Source organism: Gopherus flavomarginatus, chromosome 4 (assembly GCF_025201925.1).
Source record: "Gopherus flavomarginatus isolate rGopFla2 chromosome 4, rGopFla2.mat.asm, whole genome shotgun sequence".
Lineage (NCBI taxonomy): Eukaryota > Metazoa > Chordata > Testudines > Testudinidae > Gopherus > Gopherus flavomarginatus.
In genome coordinates this window covers 172,387,630-172,412,998 of record NC_066620.1, presented here as the reverse complement: position 1 = coordinate 172,412,998, position 25,369 = coordinate 172,387,630, and the positions used below count along the sequence as shown (strand labels likewise).

The window sequence follows — 25,369 nt, the reverse complement described above, 5'->3', positions numbered from 1 at the left end:
GCGCTGCACTGATCTCTCCCCTCAGCGCCTGGTCCGAGTGGGGTGTGTCCTGTCGGACGAGCTGCCTGGGACCAGACGTACCTGGAGTGGGGAGATCCCAGTGCGAGGGACTGGAGGCTGGTGGTGTCGTGGCACCACGTTGTGCCCCAGGACAGCAGTGCGGCATCAGGCGGTTGCGCCTGCCACAAGGCAGCAGAGGAGGGGCCCTGCAAGCCCAGTTCGAAGCAGGACAGTCCCTCTCCCCCACACTCATTGGAATTATACATCGCTGTGTATATGACCACATCAATAAAACATATTACAGAGACTATGAAGGCTCAGGGCTGTTTTGAAGAGCCTAGTAGACCAGGCTTCTGCTTGGTGGAACTATTTGCTGCAGAGGTCAAGCCCGCTGTTGGCTCTGTGCAAAGCAATGGATAAAGGGACTGTTTTCCTGAGGGCTGCACCTCCCTGTGAATGTCTAAGACACCAATCATCAGATTATCTGGACACAGCCCTACTTTGTGCTGATAGTAGCAATCAAAAGATCTCAAAACACTTTACCCCAGCAACTAAGCTTTTATATTTCTGCAGAACAGAGAAGATTATTCCCCTTTAAGTGGAAACAGATAGAATCATAGAACAGCAGGGTTGAAAGGGACCTCAGGTGGTCATTTAGTCCAACCCTTTCTGAAAGCAGGATCAATCGCCAGACAGATTTTTGCCCCAGATCCCTAAATGGGCCCCTCAGGGATTGAGTGCACAGTGCTAGGTTTAGCAGACCAATGCTTAAACCACTGAGCTATCCCTCCCGGGCAAGGTTTTATTGTCTTACATTGCCGAAAAGAACCCACTCACACCTGGCTTTTAGTTCTGTGCTTTAAGCTCATCTTTGGATGGCTAGAGTCTACACTAACTTGTGGACATTTCCCATGTGCTTTTTAGCTGGGCACGGTATAGATGCCCTTTGGCTGGACCTGATCTGAGGTCTAGGTGTTTTTGTCTGATATCTAGGGAGAGAAAATATTTGTGCATAACAGATCTTATCTGTAAGGAACTATCCTGTGAAAAGTCCTTAATCTTCCCAGAGCTCTTTCGAAGTAGACCCAAATTATAATGCTCATTAGATACATGGAGAAAGGTAAAAATATTAACCAGAGGAAATAATAGGGCAAGGTCAAAGACTTTCCTGTCTCTAAGTCTGTAATATTATAGGTGGAGGAAAACATTTCTGCCAGCTCTGGTTTGAAGACTAATGATGTCATTTTTGCCTAAAGTCTGTGTAAACTCAAAGATGGTATATTAGCTATGGAAAGATGTGAAGTGTGACTTTTTTGTTTTAGATTAGTTGAGCACATTAGCACCTGCTGAGTCAGGGAGGCTCACTTTGCACTGTTAATACTGGTTCTGTGAAGGTCTTTGTTCAGACCTTGGCTACAGTAAAACTTCAATGGAGTTTCCTCAGTAATTGGTAGTCTGCTGTATTGTCTCAGAAATTCACTGTATAGTGCTGGTTTGCAGGATAGTGATAACCAAGCTCTGCAAATAACAAGCTTTTGGAATGTGGCAAGTTCTTTGTAAACAAATGTGAATTAAACTGACCCAGCTGTTTTTAGATTTTGACATGTACAGCCAGTAACAAATTTATACTGTTTCCCTTTGTGGCTGTTTATTTCAGTGTTAAGGGAAATGGAAGATTAATGTAAACTCTGTATGTCTTAGTTATTAGTGCATGTTGAAGTGATTAAAGGTGAAAATACCTTTAAAGCAGCAGGGTGAAGTCTTTCTCTGATGTTACTTTACTTTCTTGTTTGTGTGGTAATGTAGTATAACCGAATGTGTGATAATTTGAAGCTAGTAGAGGAAAGATTGCTTGTGTAGAGAAGCGGAGTAACTTCTCTCATTGGGTCAGTGTAAGTGTTAAGTGGCCATTAAAACAGTATATGAGTGAACTTCACAAAAATACAGATCTTTACTCGTTACACAATTAATTGGACTTTCAAATCAGTAGGAGAAACTTAAATTTACAGATTAGAAGTGACTTGTGTTCTAACATTGTACTGAGTGCAGACAAAAGGGAGACCAACGGAATTCAGAACTCACAGCTTATAACCGCAGCTTGAAGGCTCAGGAGTTCTGACAGTTGGTTTTGGGCAGGACCTTGAAGTTCAGACAGAGTGGCAGTCTTGCTTGCTTGGATTGAAGATGAGCGGTTATAGGACTCTCTCTTCTGTAAAGACTTCCTGAACAGCATTGAATTGCACTCTGAAAGGCTACTTGCCAGAGTAAAGTCTTAGTGGCAAAGCAAGGAGTTGTGTTCTTGGCACAAAGGAGAGTCAAAATTGGCTCAGACACAAGCTTGGAGGAAAAATGACGATTCCACCAAAGACATCTTGTAGTAGGTTACTTAAAACAGATTAGATCTAAAGTTAAATATTTTGTTCCAAACAATTGTCAATTTTAAGATTTAAAAGATCACCATTTTGTCTAGTCAAACAGGTAGTCACTTTTTAAGTTTTACTGGGATCATGCCCTCACTTCCTAGAAGATATCAGGGTTTTTTGGGTTTAAAGAACACGACTAGATACTGAGATGCTACAGTGATGGGACACTGTAGACCAGTACACAATGTCTACCAGGAAGTAAGGGCAAAGTCCCATTATAATCCAAATTTAAGAAGCAGTGTTACCATCAGAGTGAAACGTGCATTCCAAGATGAATGTCTGGTTCAGATTAGGATTTTATATTTTGAGTGCTTTAGATAACCTGATTACTAGTACAGTAGTAGAGGAAGCACGATTAAGAAATTAAAAACAAGTGCAGTTTTAAGATCAGATCACAGACTGCAGAAACAGATGTAGTATTATCTACTCACTCTGCCATGCTGCAGGTTGTGCAGTCTGCTATGCAAATCCTGAAAGATATCAGAGCAGTCCTGGGACAGATCATTCAAATATTGATTAAAATCAATGCATATATGGATAACAAGCCAGCCCAGCTAACTTGTAGTAATTTGAGACAGAAGATACCCAAGTGGGACTCCAGAAAACAAAAAGGATCTTCTGGCCGTCATTTCATCCATTATGTAAAACAAATATAGTCTTGGCATATTTCATTTAAATGGAGGACTGCAATGTGATGTAATTTACTTATCATAGTACTTTCAGTTGGAATAATCTGGTGATGCAAGTTCATGGAGACCTGAATTTTTGCATTTGTACTGTGAAGGAAATTAAATCTGTACTGAAGAAGCCTACAGTATTTCCTTTAGGGCTGTCAATTAATAGCAATTAACTCACACGATTAACTAAAAAAAACCCACCCCAATTAATCACAGTTTTAGTCACACTGCTAAACAATAGAATATCAATTGACATTTATTAAATATTTTTGGATGTTTTTCTACATTTTCAAATATATTGATTTCAGTTACAACAGAATAAAGCGTGCCTTGTTCACTTTATACTGTTATTTTGATTACAAATATTTGCACTGTAAAAAGATAAACAAAAGATACAGTATTTTTCAGTTAACCTCATACAAGTACTGTAGTGTGATCTCTTTATTGTGAAAGTGCAACTTACAAATGTGTTTTGTTACATAACTGCACTCAAAAACAAAACAATTTAAAACTTCAGAGCCTACATGTCCACTAAATCCTACTTCTTGTTCAGCCAACTGCTAAGAGAAACAAGTTTGTTTACATTTGCAGGAGATAATGCTGCTTGCTTCTTATTTACAATGTCACCTGAAACAGAGAACAGGTATTCACATGGAACTTTTGTAGCCTGTGTTGCAAGGTATTTATGCGCCAGATATGCTAAAAATTCGTATGCCTCTTCCATGGTTCGGCCATCATTCCAGATGACACTTCCATATGGATGAGGCTCGTTTAAAAAAAAAAAAGTGTTAATTACTTCGTGACTGAACTCCTTTGGGGAGAATTGTATGTCTCCTGCTCTGTTTTACCTGCATACTGCCATATACACTTCTACCACGATATAACATGACCTGATATAACACGAATTCGGATATAACGCGGTAAAGCAGCGCTCCAGGGGGATGGGACTGCGTGCTCCGGCGAATCAAAGTAAGTTCGATATAATGCAGTTTCACCTATAATGCTGTAGCTTAGTGGTTTGAGCATTGGCCTGCTAAACCCAGGGTTGTGAGTTCAATCCTTGAGGGGGCCATTTGGGGATTGGTCCCACTTTGAGCAGGGGGTTGGACTAGATGATCTCCTGAGGTCCCTTCCAACCCTGACATTCTATGATTCTAAGATTTTTTGTCTCCCGAGGACCGCATTATATCGGGATAGAGGTGTATCTCATGTTCTAGCAGTCTCGGATGATGAACCATCGTTCGATTTAAGAACAGTTTCACTGCATATATGACAAAATACAAAGATACCAATGTGAAGTTTCTAACAATAGCTACAGCACTCAACCCGAGGTTTAAGAATCTAAAGTGCCTTCCAAAATCTGACAGGGACAAGGTGTGGAGCATGCTTTCAAAAGTCTTAAAAGAGCAACATTCTGAGGCAGAAACTGCAGAACCCGAACCACCAAAAAAGAAAATCAGCCGTCTGCAGGTGGCATCTGACTAGATGATGAAAATGAACATGCATCAGTCTGCACTGCTATGGATCTTTATCAAGCAGAACCCATCATCAGCATGGATGTATGTCCTTTAGAATAGTGGTTGAAGCATAAAGGGACATACGAGTCTTCAGTGCATCTGGCACGTAAATACCTTGCAATGCTGACTAACTACAAAAGTGTCATGCAAATGCTTGTTCTCTGTTTCAGGTGACATTGTAAATAAGAAGCGGGCAGCATTATCTCCTGTAAATGTAAACAAACTTGTTTCTCTTAGCAATTGGCTGAACAAGAAGTAGGACTGAGTGGACTTGTGGGCTCTAAAGTCTTAAATTGTTTAGTTTTTAAATGCAGATTTTTTTGTCCATAATTCTACATTTGTAAGTTCAACTTTCATGATAAAGAGATAGTAGTACAGTACTTATTTTAAGTGAATTGAAAAATACTATTTTTGTTTTTTACACTGCAAACATTTGCAATAAAAATAAAGTGAGCACTGTACACTTTGTATTCTGTATTGTAGTTGAAAATGTAGAAGACATCCAAAAAATATTTAAATAAATGGTAGTCCACTGTTTAATCACGAGATTAAACAGAGTAATCACACAATTTTTCCCCTTAATTTCCTTTAGGACTGCCGAGAATCCCACTAAGAAGTACAAAAAATGTAATGCTAAGTCTCTTTGGCATGACAGAATTCTAGCAACATCTAGGGGAGACCTACTGTGCAACGAAAAAATGCTGAATTTCACATCTTTCCCTCTCCCCCAAAATCAGTTTAAAAGTCAAGTTAAAAGGTGAAGTTTCATCCTATCAAACAGGCTTTTGCAGAACTATAAATTTAAACAGCTCTTGTAATCCCTCTAATCTTAATCAGAGTGGAGTACAATTTCTGGGATACTTCACCTGCAACAGCAGCTTTTAGACAAGACCAAATCTGCTGCTTTCTCAGGCAGTCAGACTGATCACTGAGTGACAAATCCGTTTGTGTGCTGTGCTACATGATTTGTAGAAATTTGTCATATTGGTATTCAAACTTAAACAAGACAGAAGTTTATTAGAATAGCTTGTTTACAGTCCTCTGTTCTAGAATTGGCTCTCTTGGAGGGAGGGGGGTTGTTCAGCTTTGTTCAAGTTAACATGTATGCCAGTCCTATTGAACTCCATTCATGCTCCTTAAATATAAAATATTGTAAATAAGACTTTCATTTTAAAGTTATGGGCAGCTCCTGTTCCTTATCTTTTTATCATCAACAAAGGTTGTAAATCTGTATTAAACATTATCTTCCAAGTTTTCTCACGTTATCCATATAAGTGAGGCTGTTATAGTTTACATCTTATAACTCTAAGCAATAGTCTCCTCTTAATGTGCAGTATATAAAAAATATTCAAACTACAGTCTAAAAAAACCACAAGTTTATTTTTAAATATAGCAGTTAATGTAACTCTAAGGGCATTTTAAAATGGCACTGTTCATGAAGCAGAGGCTGCACTTCATGTTTCATTTGGCTCTGCTTGTATGCTTTGATTTAATAAAGATCCATGCGCTTAACTCAGTAATAGTAAATAGAATGTTTACAGAAAGCTTTACTACAGAGGACTGCATGATGGCACAGACTTTCAGCCTAGAAAAAATAAGACTAAACTGAAAACTTTGTTGCATAAGTTTATGTCTAGATCAGGGGGACACTACCATAACTCTTCCAAAATCCTAGATGCGCGTGTAAAAGACTGTAAAGTTTCTATTTTGATTAGCTGTGTTTAAATACCCCACCCTCCGCAAATCAACTTACATGGTGAATATCTGGTTTTACCAGTACTTAAACAAAATTGACTCTTGATAGGTTTGCAGCCTTTCAAACTTATTCTTAGTATGGCTGCTCCTGTCTGTTTCCAGTAAGAAGGTCAGCCAACAAGATCAGATGTGGCTCTTAACTAAGTCTCAACTTTAAATGTATCTTAATACATGACAGAGGAGACAAATAGCCACTTCATCTCGTGATGTTAACTACAATATGAACAACAAGACAGTAGGCAGAGTAAACACTAGCATTTCAGTGTTCAGATTCCAGCAGGAGCTCTTTTCTTTCCCTGTCTAAATATTCCAGCAAGTATCATAGTAACTTTGGGACATTATCTTATCCTGTTGAACAATGTTGTAGATCAAAACTATAGCTTCTGTCACTCAGATATTGAAACATCTTTAGGGTGTAACTGCCATAGCTTAGCTGTCAGCTTCATACAGTAGAAGCTCAGAGTTACAAATTGACCAGTCAACCACCACCTCATCTGGAACTGGAAGTACACAAGCAGGTGGCAGCAGAGACAAAAAACCAAACAAACAAGTACAGTACTGTGTTAAACAAACTACTAAAAAAAAAAAAGGAAAGCAGCATTTTTCTTCTATGTAGTAAAGTTTTCAAAGATGTATTGAGTCAATGTACAGTTCTAAACTTTTGAAAGACCCATAACGTTTGTTCAGAGTTGCGAACAACCTCCATTTCCAAGGTGTTCATAACTCTGAGGTTCTACTGTAGTTGTAGCATCACAATACCTCCAGCATTGCTGCTAGTACTGTCTTAGAGTAAAACTAATTTAACCTGCTTAGTGACCACAGAAAGTGTGTGACTGATATGTATCTTAGGGACTAGCAGATTTCCTTTGGTGAACATTTTGCTTGCTGCAATAAGTCTTAAAGTATGTTGCTGTTAGTGTGACCATATATTATATTGGAATATTTACTATAATTTTGAGGTACATATCAGTGTTTTTATAACTACATCATGTTTGAAATCTGCTTAAGTTTTCCATCCAAGTTCTGAAGAATTCTTCAGACTCTCTAACGTTAAAGGGCCAGATTTCAGTATAAATAAGTAGGCCTAGTCCATTGAGATCAGTAGAGCAACATCAGAGCTGTATTTGGTTCCAGCTTTTTCTGTTTGGCATGGTTGCTTCAAATGCAAACTGGTAGACTGTGGTATTCATTTGCAGCCCAAACTGGAATAGCCCCAAGAGATACGTACTAGCTGCATTTGTTAAGCTTCGGAGTTAATATTATTTATCACTTCACGGCTGAATGATGTACCAGTTATATTCAGCAAAGACATTGTGGCTGAAAATCCCCTTTAATATAGAAGCTGCTTCTATAACACCTTTCAGCAACAAAAGTTTAAATAAGAAGTGGCACCATTACATCGAACTCCTGATTTTACCTGAGAGAAGACAGTATAAGGTGCAGTCAGTTGTCTAAAATATGTTTTTATAAGTGAAATTTCAAAGTCCTCTTTTTATGGAATTAGGTTCCCCTACAGTGTTTTCAGTCCAGACATTGCAGCAGTGCACTGATGCATGTAAAACGGAAAATGACATCTAGCTGGACTCTGCATTACCGAGTTTAAGTGAAATACAGAATGCTTATTTCATTATCAGTTTCGATAGCGTAGTGTAACAGGTAATGCCACTAAACTTAATTTAGCCAAATGTTAAGTTGATGTCAACGGGGACATTATTTTGAGGGGGAACATTTTTTTTTGTAATGAGTTTGTGCAGTTTGCACACATCAGAGTAATGTATATACATATACAGACTATATATTCATGTCTAACTGTTCTCTTTTAGGCAGAAGCTGAAGAAGATTGTCACTCTGATCTGATAAGAGCTGATGACAATGAAAGGCCTGGTGAAGCAAATCTTCAGGTATGTCTAAAGTTATGTTATTTTGAAATGAAGTTCAGTTGGCATTTTCTTCTGTAGTAGAAATCTGATATGGTGCAGTTAAGCCATCCCATAAGTAAAAGCACATTCTGCGATATGATACTTTTTCCTATGGTACTTGTTTCCATATATTAATACAAAAAAACCTTGGCATTAAGGTTAAAATATACTTTCAAATATACACTGAAGGCAAACTTCAATGAGGAAAGCGTCATATGGTGACTTCACCTTTGTTTTATACCACATTACCCTCCCCATTAAAAAAAAAAAAAAAAAAAAAACCCACACAACCAAACTACAAATTCAAGTTATTACCTTGATTGTATTTAGGGCTGTCAAGCGATTGAAAAAAATTCATCGAGCTGTTAAACGTTAATAGAATACCATATATTAAATTTTTTAGATGTTTTCTACATTTTCAAGTATATTGATTTCAATTACAACACAGAATACAAAGTGTACAGTGCTCACTTTCTATTTTTTTGATTACAAGTATTTGCTCTGTAAAAAAACAAAAGAAATTGTATTTTCAGTTCACCTTATATAAACACTGTAGTGCAATCTCTATCATGAAAATTGAACTTGCAAATGTCAAATTATGTACAAAAAATAACCGCATTCAAAAATAAGAATGTAAAACTTTAGAGCCTAAAAGTCAACTCAGTCCTACTTCAGCCAATTGCTCAAACAAACAAGTTTGGTTACATTTGCAGGAGATAATGCTGCCTGCTTCTTGTTTAAAATGTCACCTGAAAGTGAGAACAGGCGTTCACATAGCACTGTTGTAACTGACGTCACAAGATATTTACTTGCCAAATGCGGTTAAAGATTCATATGTCCCTTCATTCTTCAGCAACCATTCCAGAGGATATGCATCCATGCTGATGATGGGTTTTGCTCAATAATAATCCAAAGCGGAGCGGACCAATGCATGTTCATTTTCATCATCTGAGTCAGATGCCACCAGCAGAAGGTTGACTTTCTTTTTTGGTGGTTTGGGTTCTGTAGTTTCCGCATCTGAGTGCTGTTCTTTTAAGACTTCTGAAAGTACGCTCCACACCTCATCCCTCGATTTTGAAAGGCAGTTCAGATTCTTAAACCTTGATTCAGGTGCTGTAGCTATTTTTAGAAATCTCACATTGGTATCTTCTTTGCATTTTGTCAAATCTGCAATGACAGTGTTTGTAAATCAAACAACATGTGCTGGGTCATCATCCGAGACTGCTATAACATGAAACATATGGCAGAATGCGGTTAAAACAGAGCAGGGGACAGACAATTCTCCCCCCAGAAGTTCAGTCACAAACTTAATTAACGCACTTTTTTTTTTTAAACGATCATCAGCAGCATGGAAGCATGTCCTCCGGAATGGTGGCTGAAGCATGAAGCAGCATACGAACGTTGAGCATATCTGGCACGTAAATACCTTGCAATGCTGGCTACAAAAATAGTGCAATATGAACTCCTGTTCTCACTTTCAGGTGACATTGTAAATAGGCAGTAGTATCTCACATAAATGTAAACAAACTTTTTTGTCTTAGTGATTGGCTGAACAAGAAGTAGGACTGAGTGGACTTGTAGGCTCTGAAGTTTTACATTGTTTTGTTTTTGAGTGCAGTTATGTAACCAAAACAAAACAAAAAGTCTACATCTGTAAGTTACACCTTCAGGATAGAGATTGCACTACAGTACTTGTATGAGGTAAATTGAAAAATACTATTTCTTTACACTGCAAATATTTGTAATTAAAAATATAAAGTGAGCACTGTCACTTTGTATTCTGTGTTGTAACAGAAATCAATATATTTTAAAATGTAGAAAAACATCCAAAAATATTTAATAAATTTCAATTGGTATTCTATTGTTTAACAGTACGATTAATCACAATTAATTTTTTGAATTAATCACATGGGTTAACTGCGATTAAATCGACAGACCTAATTGTAATCAAAACTAATTTACAATAATGTATTCACAAGTGTAATAAAACAATTTTTCTATATAAAATTGAAATTAATTTAAAACATTTTGAGCTGACATTTTCTTAAACTGAATATGAATGAGCAAGTAGACATATTCTAACATCTTCAGAAAGAAGACAGTGAGATTATTTCTATGAATTTAGGCCAGTATTAACTATATCAAGATCACTTCTTGCTACAACCTAAATTTTCTTCTGCATACTGAATCGTCCAAACAGTAGTAATTGCATTGTTGGAACTAAATTGTCCATAAGCCATAGCATTTTCTTGTGTGATTTTTTTCTGGGAATTCCACTGTCAGTGAAGCTAGAGAAAATGCCAATTCTAATCTGAACCTGAGTTTGCTAAATAAAGTCACTATATTTATCATTGTATAGCTAGTATTGTATGTGTAATGTATATTCAAAGTTCTTATTTGTAGATTGGACCTGTAGAGCTGTGTAATCTCTTGTACAGGAGATGTACTATCTGCCCAGAAGTTGCTAAATCAAAGCCTATTAGGAGTTAATGTTTCTGCATTTTTAGGCAGAGCTCCAGATGTTTCGAGCTCAGTGGATTTTTGAACTTGCCCCAGGCATGAGTTCTGGTGGTTTGGAAACTGTGCCACGTGCAAGAGGCCCTGGAGTAAAGGTTATAGATACCAAAGGAAAGCAGGAGCTAGCAAAAGAGGAGAAGGTAGGAAAGAGATCACTTATTTTACTAATGGGCTGTCTTTGTTAGCATTCCATTAGCTTTTAACATTGAATGTTTAGGTTCTGGTTAAACCGGAAGGAGATCAGGCAGATAACTTCCTCTCTGTATGCTAGATTCACAAAGGGATGGTGTGGTGCCTAACTTTTAGGAGCCTAGAGATTTGGGTTTCACAAACTGAGTTAGATGCTCAAGCTCCCTATGTAGTGCATAGGGGAGATAGGTACCTAAGGCTACATAGAGTACAAGCACTACATGTGTAACCACTTGCTACAGAAAAAGGCAGGCTGCATCCACACTTGGCACTGTGGTGTGAGCTATATGCTTTAATGAAGGACTGTGGCAGAGGGGAGCTGTTGGAGTCTTTCAGTGCAGTAGGGAAAGCCTCTGGCAGTGGGACACTACACTGCTAAAAATAGCATTGTAGATGTAGGAGGCACTACTCAGGTGTGTAGAGAGCCCTCATAGGTTGCATACCCGAGGAGGGGGTGGGGTTCAGGTGTGAAGGGCATTTTCCTCACAAACTGTACCAGTCTACAGTGCTATTTATACTCACGTTTGCTGGGTGTGTGGTGTCTGTACTCTGCTGTAAGTGTAGTCATATGCTAAGAATGGGATTTCCAAAAGTCAGCATATTGAGTGAGGAGCTGCCTTGGCTAACCATTGGGAGATGCCAAGGACAGGGTGTGTCCTAAGTCTCACTCCTTCCAAGGAATTAGGGTCTTACATCTGGGCTGCAGGAATATGCTGCTTTCTGCTTGGGATTCTGCACTGTGAAGCGTCTCCTGCATATGATAGAGAGACTATAGTTTGGTTAAGGTTCTCACCTGGAAGAAGAGAGACCCAGGTTCCAGTACCTTTGCTCCAATGACCAGTTATACAAAGTGCAGCAGCTTCATCAGGAGAGACTGAGGGCATTTTCTTCCTTCAGCCTGAGGGGAGAATTGAACCCAGGTCTCCCACATCCTGGGTGAGTGCTTTAAACACTAAAGTTATAAGGTGGGCACTACTGCTACCACCTCCTCTCTGGCCTGATTTTGAATGGGCCCAGGTCCGGTAAGTGAATTCCAAGTTCAGCCTACTGGATTGGGCTCTGCAGCTGAGAAAGGCAGAAGAACTCCTATCTTCCCCTGCTTTGTGGATTTTGCTGGGGTTTAAGTGTCCATATGCTTAGTGAGACATCGGTATGTGTGCACAGAGGCAGAAACTTAGGCACCCAGAGAACTTTTACTACAAACATGTAGGGGCAGTTTAGTCACTTACAGGGTTAGGTGGTAGCCGAGCAGCGATTTTGTGAATGCCAGTGATGCCAAACTGTTGAAGTTGGGTACATAAGTCCCTTTGTGAATCTAGCCCTGTGTTCCTTACCTTTTGCCACCTTCCCTCATGTGTGGCTTTGCCTCCTTCACCAAATATAGGTATTATGAACTGATAGTGGCCTACCTCCTTTAACGGTGGGTGTTATGTATGTGTGTATTCCAGCTGAATGAAGTCACAGCAGTAAATTGATGAAGTTTGTCAATCATATCTTCTTGTAATGGATATGTACAAACAGTAAGAAAGCTAAAGAGCTTCTGAACTAGGTCAATCACTAATGTGTTCTGGTTAAGTTCAACTGGCATTTTCTCTCCCAGTTAAAGAAAAGGAAACAGCAAGAGCTCTCCTGCCTTCCTTCCCCTGCCTCTCCTGACTTCTTGCACACATTTCCATTTTTGCTCTGGCGATTCACCTGCATTTGTGAAAGTTCTTTCCAAGCATAGTGTAGCAGTATGGCCTCCACAATACTCTTGACTTTTTGGATCACTTAGTACTCTTTTGCAGATTCGACTGTTCTTTATTGTTGCAGACTGGATTTGCAATTGATATGCTTTTGTTCCTGTAGGTCAACTCTGTGGATTTGACTCTTTAATATCAGCCAGATGCTTTCTGTATCACTTCCTGAGCATTGCTTTCACAAGTGCTGTGCACGACACTTCCAGAATTGCCTTTTTTTTTTTTTTTTTTTTAAAAGAAAACAAAACCGAGTTAGAGCCAAAGTGTCTCTAGGTAAAAGTGTGATATTGGAAATAAATTGAAGATCTTCACTCCCCTGCTAATTTTGGTGACACGGACGTATTACCAATCCTTCTTTGCAAAGCAATAAAACTTTAGAAAGCTTGTTCATTCCTGAGATAAGCTTCCGTTCAAATGGTAAGTTCAATATGGCACAGTTAGACTCCTTTTAAAACACAAAGGAATTATTAGTTTAGAAACCTATGAAAATAGGTTTATCGTTTGAGTGCTATATCAACCATGGCTATAGTGGTGCTAGAAGTTATGCAATTTCTTATTTATAAGGGCGTAATGCCCTGATTTAATTAAAACTGGTGTAAGCAAGATTTAGGATCAGGTTCTATGTTGGCTCAGAAGTTCAGTTAGTAGAATCTGAACATCACCTCCATGTTGTTATATGCAATTGTGCTTTAACTGTTTTCCTTACCACCTCATAGTATAGAGTTGTCAACTTGGATGAAAATTCTGGTAACTGGATTTGCTTGGGTGCTTGTAACACATTTTTTAAATGTTCTGTGTAATTTATTGTACAGGCAAGAGAATTGTTCCTGAAGGCTGTGGAACAAGAACAAAATGGGGCTCTTTATGAAGGTAACATGCAGTTCTGAGATTACAAATCTAGTGCCTAGAAAAAGTATTATACGGTTGATCAGGAGCCATTTTTTATTAGTTGCGACTGAAATGGTGAGAGCTGTGTGCTTCTAATTAATAGCTGAAGAATTATAAGTAGGAATTTGAGAACTGGAGTCCTTGGGTCACTCAAGCACTCCAAAGACTAAACTAACCTAAGAAAGGACAGACAATAATGCTAAAGAAGCTCATTACTATAGTTAAGATTAAGCAAAATTATGAATGCAAGGCAGACTAAAAACAACCCAGAGTCTTCCTGTCTTTGGGCAAGGAAATGTTTTGCCATCTTTAGCAGTATCCACACCAGTTTCAGTAGACTGAAATTTGTCTGGAGCAATTTTTCCAGGGCCCTAGACAGCTTCTTTAATAGGAAGGAGCAATTCTTAATTATTGTCTTTGCTGTGCAGTTACACCTTCAGTTTAACTGTAAACTAGCTTTTGTGTTTTTAAAACAAACTGTCACATTTAACATGTTCACAGCTTTCTAGTAGATACCTTCTTAGAAGTGTTAAATGGTTGACACTTAAATCTGGTAATCTTTAATTTGTCAGGATTGCCCCCCAGATTGAAAATTCCTATGTAATGAAAGATTAAAGACCACCTTTAGACAGCCTTCCTTCCTGTTCTTGCCCCTATTGGCACACTTCTGGAAATAGAGGTTCAGAATAGTTGGAGGGGAAAAAGAGCTTTACCTAAGCCCCAATTAAACAAGGTACTTAATCATGTGCCTATCTTTAAACACATGGATAATCCCACTATAGTCAGTGGAACTACTCATACCTAAAGGTAAGTACCTGATTAAGTACCTTGCTCAACTACGGTGTCAGAACTTGAGTCAGGGTTTCCTACATTATGGGTCACCACTTCTGAGATCATGCAGTGGCTTAGGGCAAAGGGACCTCACAGGTGGCAAGATAGTAAAACTTTGCAAAAATGTTATTTAGTATGCTTAAAGGATAAACCCTTAGGCTTGAACAGACGAGCACTTATTTTGGTATAACTTAAATTACTCAGGGGAGTGGAAAAGCCTCCCCTCTGAGCAACTTAAGTTACATAGACTTAATCACCAGTGTGGACAGCGCCATGTTGGTGGGAGAAGTTCTCCCGCTGACATAGCTACTTCTTCTTGGGTAGGTGGAGTAATTATGCTGATGAGAGAGTTTTCTCCTGTTGGCATAAAGCATGTGCACTGGCAGCACTACAGCGACATCAGTACAACTGCACTGCGAGTAGTGATTCTATTGTAGACTCCCCCTTAGTGATATCCTTTAAGACACAATATTACTATAATCTGAGAACTCCAATTAGCAATTTAGTCTAGTGCAGTATGAGTGAGTAGGAGACTGCTCAACTCTCTGTTCCTAACAGTATTATAACCTATACTTGTGTGCCTGAATTTACTCCTTAAACAGTACAGGTCCTATTAAACTTGCATTCTGCTGCATCTAAGCTGTGCATGCAGACAGCCTGTTAGCTGTAATTGCTGAGACCCAAGGACACTGAACCTCACTTTACTGTTGCATCTGTATAGGTAAATTCTGGCTAACAAGCAAATAAAAGAGTTTCATGGAGGACAGCAAATTATTCTAATCATAGAACTGGAAGGGATCTTGAGAGGTCATCTAGTCCAATCCCCTGCACTTGTGGCAGGACTCAGGATTATCTAGACCATTCCTGACAGGTGTTTGTCTAACCTGCTCTTAAATATCTCCAGTGATGGAGACTCCACAACCTCCCTAGGCAATTTATTCCAGTGCTTAACCACCCTGACGGTTTGGAAGTTTTTCCCCCAATGTCCAACCTTAATCTCTCTGGCTGCAATTTAAGCCCATTGCTTCTTGTCCTAATGATTGCTAAGAGCACAGAAAAAAAAAATGACTGCTTTATGTTGACCCAGCAACTTTGAAGTCTTCATACTTTGAGACAACTTCAGAACACACAGTATCCTGAAGTTGTCTCAGAACATGAAGCCTTCAAAATTGTTACAGCATTTAAAAGTCCAATAACTCAGTGAAAGATAAACATGAGGCCTTGACAGAAGCCAACAAGTGTTGATTTAAACTAAGTGTCACGCACATCGCTTTGGCATGAGGCACATATTATTGCAGAAAGTTACATTTCCGTGTGCAACAAACATAGCTTCATAAGCTATAGTGCCTACAGTGACTACCACATTGAAAAGTGTATGTTATTAATATATTGTACAGTATTGGTAAATCTGAGCAATTGCTTTCAAAGCTTAGGAAAATTGACTAAAGAATTCAGTTTGAAGATTTAATCCCTGTCTGGTGCTGCACAGCTTTCAGTCTTTGCAGTACTGGTACATTGGACTGTTTTGTTGGAGACTTCCTCTCTTGAAAAGCTGTACCAAGAAGTAGTTGAAGCTTTACACCACCTTTAAGGAGAATGGCTTATTGTAAAAGCTACAGTTGCTGTTATGGCAATGACAGGTGAGAACAGCAGTCTGATCAGAGAGATCCAACGCATTACAACTAATGCCAGGATGTCACCTTCTACACTAAACTGTTGCTACTAATGCACCTGTAAAGCAGTACCTGGACCTTCAGGAAGCTGTTGCAAATAGTGAATTTAGTTAAGATGTCCAGTGAATTGACTTTGTGCATTGTTCTGATGACAGGTTCCTTTTACTGGTAATTTTCTCATTTAAGTGAGGTGACTCATGAGGTAGAGTTTAGGTTTTCCTGTATAATAAAACATGCTCTATCTTTGCTCCCCCCCCACAAAATATTATGTTTGGCTACTTAGACTGTGAGCATTTTGGGGCAGGGATTATCTTTAATCTCAATTATCAGTAATTATTTTTGCTGATGCTAGAGATGAAGTTATTGAAGGTGACAATTTACGCATCTTTAGTAATCTAAATGAGCTGGACTCTTCTCTGGGAGCAGAATAGAAGTGTTCCGTCCCTGCATGAGAAGGTAGAAGTATTCACTAACACTTGTAAATTGGCCTTCTGGACACAAAGAAGAAACTTGTGAATTGAAACTTGAAGACTGGTTTCAAATTTTGAAGGAACTGAGGAGCTGGTCAGGAACTATCAAATTCAGTCAGTCAATCGGAGTGAACCTCAGCCCAGCAGTGGCACTACTAGCCTAGTACCCAACATAGGGTAAAGAGGTGGACCATCAAACCCTTTATTCAGAAGACAGTTTTATCAGTGCTGAATGTGCCATTGCAGGCTAGACTGACAGACCTGAGACTGGTTCCTGCACCTAATTGAAGAGGAATTTCATACATTGACAGATGATCTGCTTTAGCTGCAGAAACCTTGAGAACTTTCCATCTTGTAGCTCTAAGTGAGGTTTCTCTGTGGTGATCAAAAATAGTTGCTATCACCTGTGGATAGATAACTCATTTCAACCTCATGTGGAATCTCCCCCCAGAAAGACAGGCTCATGAGTTCTTAAAGGGAGAGTATAAGTTTACTCTTCAGAATTAGTAGTTACAGTTGATCATTGTAACAATTTATTCTGCATATAACAAGATATGGTGGGGATGGGAATAATGAAACAATTTAACATGGAGGATGGTGCCTAGTGTTGAAAGTTCTGAAAACTGTGCATTAGAGAATTTACACTAGTGTAAGTGTCTCAAGATAACTGAAGGGGGCTAGATTGCTCAGAAGCTTGGTAATAAGAATTAGAGCCATTCATAGAGCCAGTAACATCTTTTAGATATTTGGTAACAGAGTAAGACCACTAAACAGTGGCTAAATATTCAGGTCACATCTATCACAGTAGAACTTTAACTTTCTGTAAGTGGAAGACTCTTTGCAAGTTCAGTTTTGCACATTAAAACATGGTTTTAATTTGCTAAAGTATACTCTGTTTTGACAATTGTAATAGATTTTTGATTAAGCACTGTAGAATATTTTACCAGATGCTTAGAAAAGAGACTTCACTACAGCATGCTAAAACCTTAACTAGTTTTCGTACTGATTAAAGTACATGGATTACTTAGGTTGTACTATACCTGAAAGTTCTAGCTATACAAAAGATCAAGAAGATTGAATTAGAGTGGATCACTTAGAACAGGCCATCACCAGTCAATGGAAGACTTGCTGGTAGGATGGAGATCTGGTGTTAGTTCACTTTCTAGTTTGTTTTTTTTAAACACTTACTTTTCCCACTAAGCAACTGCTGTGTGGCTGCCAAAAACCATGTTATGGTTGATCATGGGAGAAGAGGTCTGTGCTATCATAACTAGGAGAAGTATCCCTGAGACACACCAAGTGACCCATGCCATGTAAAAAGGTTTCAGAATCCCTGCTGTAGGAATCTAGGTAAAGGGTGCACTACACTGACAGACAAACCTGCAACAGTGCTACATTTGCTGTGGATAAAAAGGTGTGTAGGCTATCACTTCAGTACCTGTTAAATCCCATTTTCATTTTTTTTAGAAAAAGTTCATGCTTTCCTCCCTACCTAATCAGTGACTTGTGTAGGAATGAAGCCTTGTCCTGAGATAGCTTCAACTGACAGAAGATGCAGCAGCCTGTCTGCATAGCAGCAATGCTCTCTGCTGTCTCCACTCACACCCTATTGAATTGAGTCCAGTTAAAGATCTGAGTACTAATATTTAAGACTCAGTCAACTGATACATGTTGATAATCAAATCAGATGAGATATTGCATTACACTAAGAAAGGGAAATTTTGGACAGTACATTGCTTGTTTTGTAAGGCATGATGGCTCTGATTAAGGAAAGCACTTATGCATGTACTCAAATCCTTTAACTAGTGGGAAGGTCCTGAAATGGGGCTTCTGTGGGGTGTGACATTGCCCTTGAAATGTCACAAGTCCTCGGCAGCTCTCAAAGTGTGTTTCAGATGTACTGAGGAGTTACTTTCTCCTGGTGGTGGTTTCATTTTTCTACCAACCTTGCACCAAGTAGTTGATAAGAATCAATTATAAATCTACTAAGTTCTTCTTCTTTCCAACATGGACACATCTGTGATGGATTTCTGTGATTCAACCTCCTTGGGAGCTGCCAGCTGATGGGCCAAGACTACTACTGCCCCTGCTTTCCCTGCTAGTTTGGGACCCCAGCACCCTGTTTTGCTGAGGCAGACCCAGCTGTCTTCTCCAACACAGACCCAGGGTTAGAATTATTTGCCCCAAGACTTGACTGAAAGCAGCTAACAGAAGTGCTTTTCTTTAAGACTCAGATGCGCAACTCCCAATGGGGTTTAAAACCCAAATAAATCCTTTTATCCTGTATAACGCTTACAGAGGGTAAACTCAAATTGTTTGCCCTCTAGAACACTGATAGACATGCACAGCTGTTTGTCTCCCCCACTCCCCATGCATTAATATATACTCTGGATTAATTAAGTAAAAAAAGTGTTTTTATTAAATACAGAAAGTAGGATTTAAGTGATTCCAAGTACACCTCTACCTCGATAGAACGCTGTCCTTGAGAGCCAAAAAAAAAAAAAATCTGTGTTATAGGTGAAAACGCATTATATCGAACTTGCTTTGATCCACCAGAGTGCACAGCCCCATCGCCCCCAGAGCACTGCTTTACCGCGTTACAGCCAAATTCGTGTTATATCGAGGTATAAGTGTAGTGACAGAACAAAGAATTACCAAGCAAAATAAAATAAAACACGCAAATCTAAGCCTAATATAGTAATACAACTGAGTACAGATAATATCTCACCCTGAACGATGTTTCAATACATTTCTTTCATAGACTAGATACCTTCCTAGTCTGGGCACAATCCTTTCCCCTGGTACAGCCCTTGTTCCAGCTCAGGTGGTAGCTAGGGGATTCCTCATGATAGTTCTCACTTTGTTCTCTTCCAGCCATTTAATCTCTCCTCCTCCTCCTCCCCCCACTCTCTCCCCCTGCCCCCTTCTTTCTCCCTCCCCCTCCCTCATTTTTATATATATATAAAAATAAAGGTGGGAATCCATTGTCCCTCTGGGTCATCCCCCCCAGGGGAAAAGCACCAGGTTAAAGATGGATTCCAGTTCAGGTGACATGAACTCATGTCACTGTAAGACTTCATTACCCACTTGCCAGCACACACATATACAGGAATACTTACAGGTCAAACATAGCCATCTGCAGTCAATTGTCCTGGTTAATGGGAATCATCAAGATTCTAAACCACCATTACAATATGCCCTCAGTTATATTTCATATTTCTACTTTCAGATACAAGAGTGGTACATTTATACAAACAGGATGATCACACGCAGTAGAATATAAGCTTTGTAATGTTACCTTACAAGAGACCTTTTGCATAAAGCATATTCCAGTTACATTAGCATATTTTCATAAAATCCAAGTGCAACATCACAGCATCAACTCAGGCTAAGTTTTCCTCTGCATTCCTTCATTAAAGAATATCTACTAAAGCTTGACATTCTCATTTGAAGAAGACGTGTTTAATCAGTGATTATTAGGTTGTTGCAAGAACGTGATTCTAGTACTGTCAAACCTTGCAATAACGCGCCCCACCATAACACGAAATCGCATATAATGCGATCATAAGTTGGCTCCCCTTTGAGGCCTAATACCAGTGGTCCCCAAAGCCATGGCGTCCTCCGGGACATTGATGTGCCCTCGCCTAGTGCCCAGCAGGGGAGAGAAGCTGCGGTCCCGCACCTGCCGGGGACAGAGAACTCCAGGGCTGCGGGTGCCGGCGCTCTCTGTCCCCGGCAGGCGCGGGGTTGCGGCTCCTCTTGAAGCCGGAGAGAAGCCGTGGCCCCGCGCCTCCTGGGGACAGAGAGCACCAGCACCCGCAGCCTCCGAGTTCTGTCCCAGCAGGCATGGGCTCACGGCTTCGCTCCCCTGCTGGGCACTAGGCGGCGCACATCAATGCAACGGGTTGGGGACCACTGACGTAAACTGACTGGCTTGAAACTCCGCTATACCGCAACCCCGCATTTATCACAGGGAAATTTTTTGGACCCCAAAAATCGTGTTATAGCAGGGTTTCACTGTACTAGACAGTAGCAGGGCTTTACTGCAGGTTTCCCAGCAAGCTTCCACTAGTATAAATAGGTTACAATAGTAGTCTTTATTTTGACCCAACTTAATATTTTCCAGACTATTGATATAGCACATTAAATTCTCTTGTTCAGTTATTTGGCTTTTGTACTAGTGCACCTCTACCCCAATATAAGGTTGTCCTCGGGAGCCAAAAAAATCTTACCGTGTTATAGGTGAAACCGTATTATATCAAACTTGCTTTGATCCACTGGAATGTGCAGCCCTGCCCCCTCAGAGCACTGCTTTACCATGTTATCTCCGAATTTGTGTTATATAAGGTCACGTTATATCGGGATAGAGGTGCACTTTACATGAACAAGCAAAGGTTAGAAAAAAATCCTGTACAGCCTGTAATGCTTGACATGTAATATTAGTATAGCTCCTATCTAATAAACCTTCATTAGAGCCACTTGATCTATCTGATCTCAAAATTTATAGGGTAAGAATTCTATTCCTGGTGGTTGTAACTTTAGCTCCTATGTTCAGGGAGAGTAAAGCTCCAGTAACTTATCCTTCCTACGTTAAATAGCAAGAATGATTACCCAGATACTTCAATCAGGAAATGAGCCCCAGCTGAGGTGTTCAAATACTATACCATAAAACCCCAGCACAACTATATCTAGGTGCGGCATGAACACAGGAAGAGATACACAGGTCAGAACCCTATTGATTTTGGTGAAGAGTATTTTCCAATTTTCCGCAAAATCAATAGGGTTCTGATTAGGAGGCAGCTGTCCAGGAAGTAGGGCGGGGGTGGATGAGCAGGGAGAGAAATGGGAGGAAGCAAAGGGCCCACTAACCCTATACTTTAGATCACTGCCTCACCCCGGTATCCTAAGTATCACAGGGTGCACCACTCACCCCTGGTCTGGTGCCACCTCCTGGTTGCTCTGGGGATTAACTCTAGAGGTAGATGTGCTCTTCCACAATTTGTATGCTGTCACAGACATCACTCTCTTTCTCTCAGGTCAGCAACTCTTCTCACTCCAGAGCATGCAGCAGTCTCTTTATGATTCAGCCCTCCAGCCACATCACTCACTGTTCTCCCTCCATGGGTTCAGTCCATCAACAATCCTAAGCAGTCTTTCCATTTACCACCCTGGTGCCACTACTTCAGTGGCTGGTAGGGGAACACAGGTCCACCCTCTAGTCCGAGTTCTAGTCTAGGGACCCTCAGCACAGTAGTTGTGGGCTTCCTCTCTTTGCTCTCACTGCTCCTTTCCTGGATTGCTTCCACCATCTCTTCCTGAGTGTACTAGCTCCAAGAACCCTCTTTCCAAAGAGTGACTACTGCCTTTCCCTACAGCCCCCAAACACGCCACACTTCTCAGGGAGCGACTGTCCTCTTTCAGCCCCAACCTGTACCCTGCTACCTGACTTTATAGGCCCTCCCCATCTGTTCCTGTACAGGTGAGCCTCTCTAATGAGCTGCCTCCAGCCTAAAGCTCCCCTGTTTGTAGCCTAATTAACTGATTGGGCCCACATGACCTAATTCTGCTCTTGCCAGGCTAGTGGAAATCAGGCTTTTCTGATTTTCACCAAAATCAAGAGAGTTCTGCCCAGTAGTGCCTAGAATGTTTCCTGAATTTCTGGAATTGGTAATTTTAAAACGGCATCAAATCACTTACATACATACAGACAAAACAGAAATGCTTTTGTGTGTAGGAATTTGCTTTGCTCAGGCAATAAGTATCGAAGGTACATGGCTGAGGTTTTATTAATATTTCCCTAGCCCTCTACCCTCAGTGATCTTACAGGTCAAGACTGATTTGTACCACTGTTGTTTATTCCATGTGTCCGCCCCCCAGCCCCTTAGAGAAAGATTCTGGGTCATCATAAGCATGTATTAAGCAACATAATCTCCAGTTGGATGGTGTCTGTGTAAATTCCTACTGAAAGCATGAAAAAGGAAATCTTTGCTGGAACTCCAGAAGCCCCTCAATCAGAAAGAGTAGAGAAAGCTCCTGCCTCACCTTGGGGTTGGGTTTCCAGCATGCACCAGAGGTCTCAGAGTTATTTCATGAGTGGTCCTCAGCTTTACATCAGTCATCTTTCCAGTGTTTTTAAAAAGGCCATTTCCATCCTTCACCCTAAGATGATTCTTTGGTCAGCTAATTTTGTTGGAAGAGTATTGCATTTTCCCCCTAAAGCTATCAAAAAGTCCAACTATTATAGTAGGGCAAGCTGTTTTTCTTCTGAGTCCAGCTCCTTGGCTGACTGCTTAATGGAACCGTGTCAAAAATGACAAACTTCATCTCAGCTGTAGTTTAGTGGATTATATGCCAACTAAATAGGGTAAAGCTAATTCAAGGTAAAGCTAATTCATGCAGAAGTAACAAACCTCAGTTCTGCATAGGAGTGTCATAGAGTTCTTGTAACATCCAGGTTTACGTTCATTCCAGTAAGATGAGATATTACCATACCACTAATGTAGTTCGGGAACTGTGGCCTTGAGGGGCCAGCCTGAATCAGGGTGAAAAGCAAGGATGGAGACTAAGGAACCTGCTACTTTAATTTTAGAAGTAGTGTTTCTCTGAAGTACTATAGCATTTTAAGAAGTTGAACAAACATAACCCTTCACTAGTTCAAGTATTAATATCAGCAATTACTGTCTAATGGCACTTTAAAGGCAAAAGGCATGCTGTACAATCTAGTTAAAGTCCTGAACAGGCTGACCTCTGAACTGGACTCTGTTGTAAAGACCCCTGGCTTTTCCCAACCAAACTCCCATTTTTCCAAACCTTTCTGTTGCCTCCATTAGAAATAGGCTAATCAGTGTAAGTGACAGGAGACTCAGTCCAATATAACTTCTTAGCTTTCTCTGGCCAGATGCCAATACCCACTGAAGAGAAGACAACCTTCAACAATGTAGCCTAATTCAAAAGTCTAAGATATGTCTATGCTACAAGCACTAGAGTGGCACAGCTGCAGTGCTGCTGCTGCAAAACTCTATAGTAAAGAGTTACTACAGAAGGGATTTTTTTTGTTGCTGTAGTAAATTCACTTCTCCCAGAGGCAACAGCTAGATCCATGGAAGAATCCTTCCATAGACCTAGCTGCTGCAATGTTTCTATAGGGTAGTCAGGGTTGACACACATTGTGCTACCCCTTGCACTTAGCATGAGGAAGTCATGTCTGTACCTGCTGTGAATCACCTCCCTGAAATCACCAGCCTCTGGCAACAAGCACTGCCTTGCTCTCTCTCTACAGGTTAGTAATAGGCACACACCAACCCCTGAGTCCTCTGAGCATTCTTCTGGAGTGCTCTGCCCCTCTTTCACTGAACACTCACAGCACTCTTGGATCCATTGTTCCCTTTAGGAATAATGCATACCAGCTTGTAAGATTCAACTCAGGATCACTGCTTTGCTTAACATACAGGACTTACGTAGTGAACACAAGAATAAGTTTCAGAGAAAAGCAATTCAAGTGATAAAAAGAGAGTAGTGAAAACAAATGGTTACATATCAGACAAAATCATAACATGCTTTCTAGAGCTCAAACTTAACAAGGTATTTTCTTATCTCCTGGAAGATAGTTACCTCAAGTCCCTTTCCCCCCATATTTTCCAGCCAGTTTGGTTGAGATCCCTTCTCATAAGATCAAGCTTGCTAGCAGCTTGTCTTCACAGATTGAAGGAATGAGGATGTACCTCCATACCCCTTATACCACCCCCAAGTTCATTGTCCTTTGTTGTAAACAGAGCTCTCCCTTGCTGTTTCACTTCTTCCTGTAAAATTTCCTCTTTGAAGATTTCATAATTCTTCATTAGCATTTGGCTCAGATTGTAAATGGATGTCCATTGTGAACTACAGAATATTTAATTTACATTTAAACAGATAAACATTACTTGCCTGAAAGAAAACCTGCTTTTTACATATCTGGTGTACAATCCCTAGATATAGACCTTAAAAATGTGTATTTATAGATATATATTACACACACACACACTCCTTACACAGCATCTGTGCATATTGTTTGCAGTGATACTGGATGAGCAGTGTGATGTAAGCTTTCATTAGAGATCTTATAAAACATTCTTTTGGTGAACCCATGAATCCTTGTATCCCTGTGCCCTCTGGCAGCTGGGATCCAGAGGTTCTTGGGTCACAGCTGCATCTACAGTGGGGGTTAGGTCAACCTAATTACATTGCATAGGGTGTGAATGTTTTCACAGCCCTGAGTGATGTGGTTAGATTCACTTAAGTTTTAGATGTAGACAGGCCTCAGTCACAGATTTTTGCCGGGGGACTTCAGTTCCCACAGTTAGGAGGCTTGAACGAACACACACACTCTACAGGTATTGACTGCAAAATTATTTTTGCTACAGCCAGCAGATAGTTCTGGATTTGGAAAGCTCTCCAAATTTAAACTTTTGTCCTTATTGTAGTACAAAACATTGGAGCTGCTTAAGGCAGTCTTCAGAGGCACATGCAACATTTGTCTTGAACTTTTCTGAACAGACCGAATGATCTTTTCACAAACATTGAAGTTACTGGCATTGCAGGTGCACATAATCCAATGATTGGTTTCAGTTTTCCAGTATTCAAGTGCTGTTATACAGTCAAAGGGCACTTCACATGTCATGTACAAGCCAAATTCATGTTTGAACTCTTCTGCTAGGCAAGGAAAAAATGCACAGAATATTTTTTTATAGTCGCTAAATTGCATGGCATCTGTGCCTGGACAAATGGTTGGCAAA

General features: G+C 40.0%; 1 protein-coding gene across 2 annotated transcripts in view; it reads left to right on the top strand.

Moving 5' to 3' along the window:
* The window catches only part of FBXO9 (F-box protein 9), a 48,747-nt gene that overhangs the window by 669 nt on the left and 22,709 nt on the right, over positions 1 to 25,369 (top strand). The window contains exons 2-4 of one of the 2 annotated variants that reach the window (XM_050950803.1): positions 8,196 to 8,273; positions 10,799 to 10,948; positions 13,549 to 13,606. In XM_050950803.1, coding sequence (XP_050806760.1) covers positions 8,196 to 8,273; positions 10,799 to 10,948; positions 13,549 to 13,606 — 286 coding nt within the window. The remainder of the gene's footprint in view (positions 1 to 8,195; positions 8,274 to 10,798; positions 10,949 to 13,548; positions 13,607 to 25,369) is intronic. The other variant, XM_050950804.1, reaches the window with a different exon arrangement.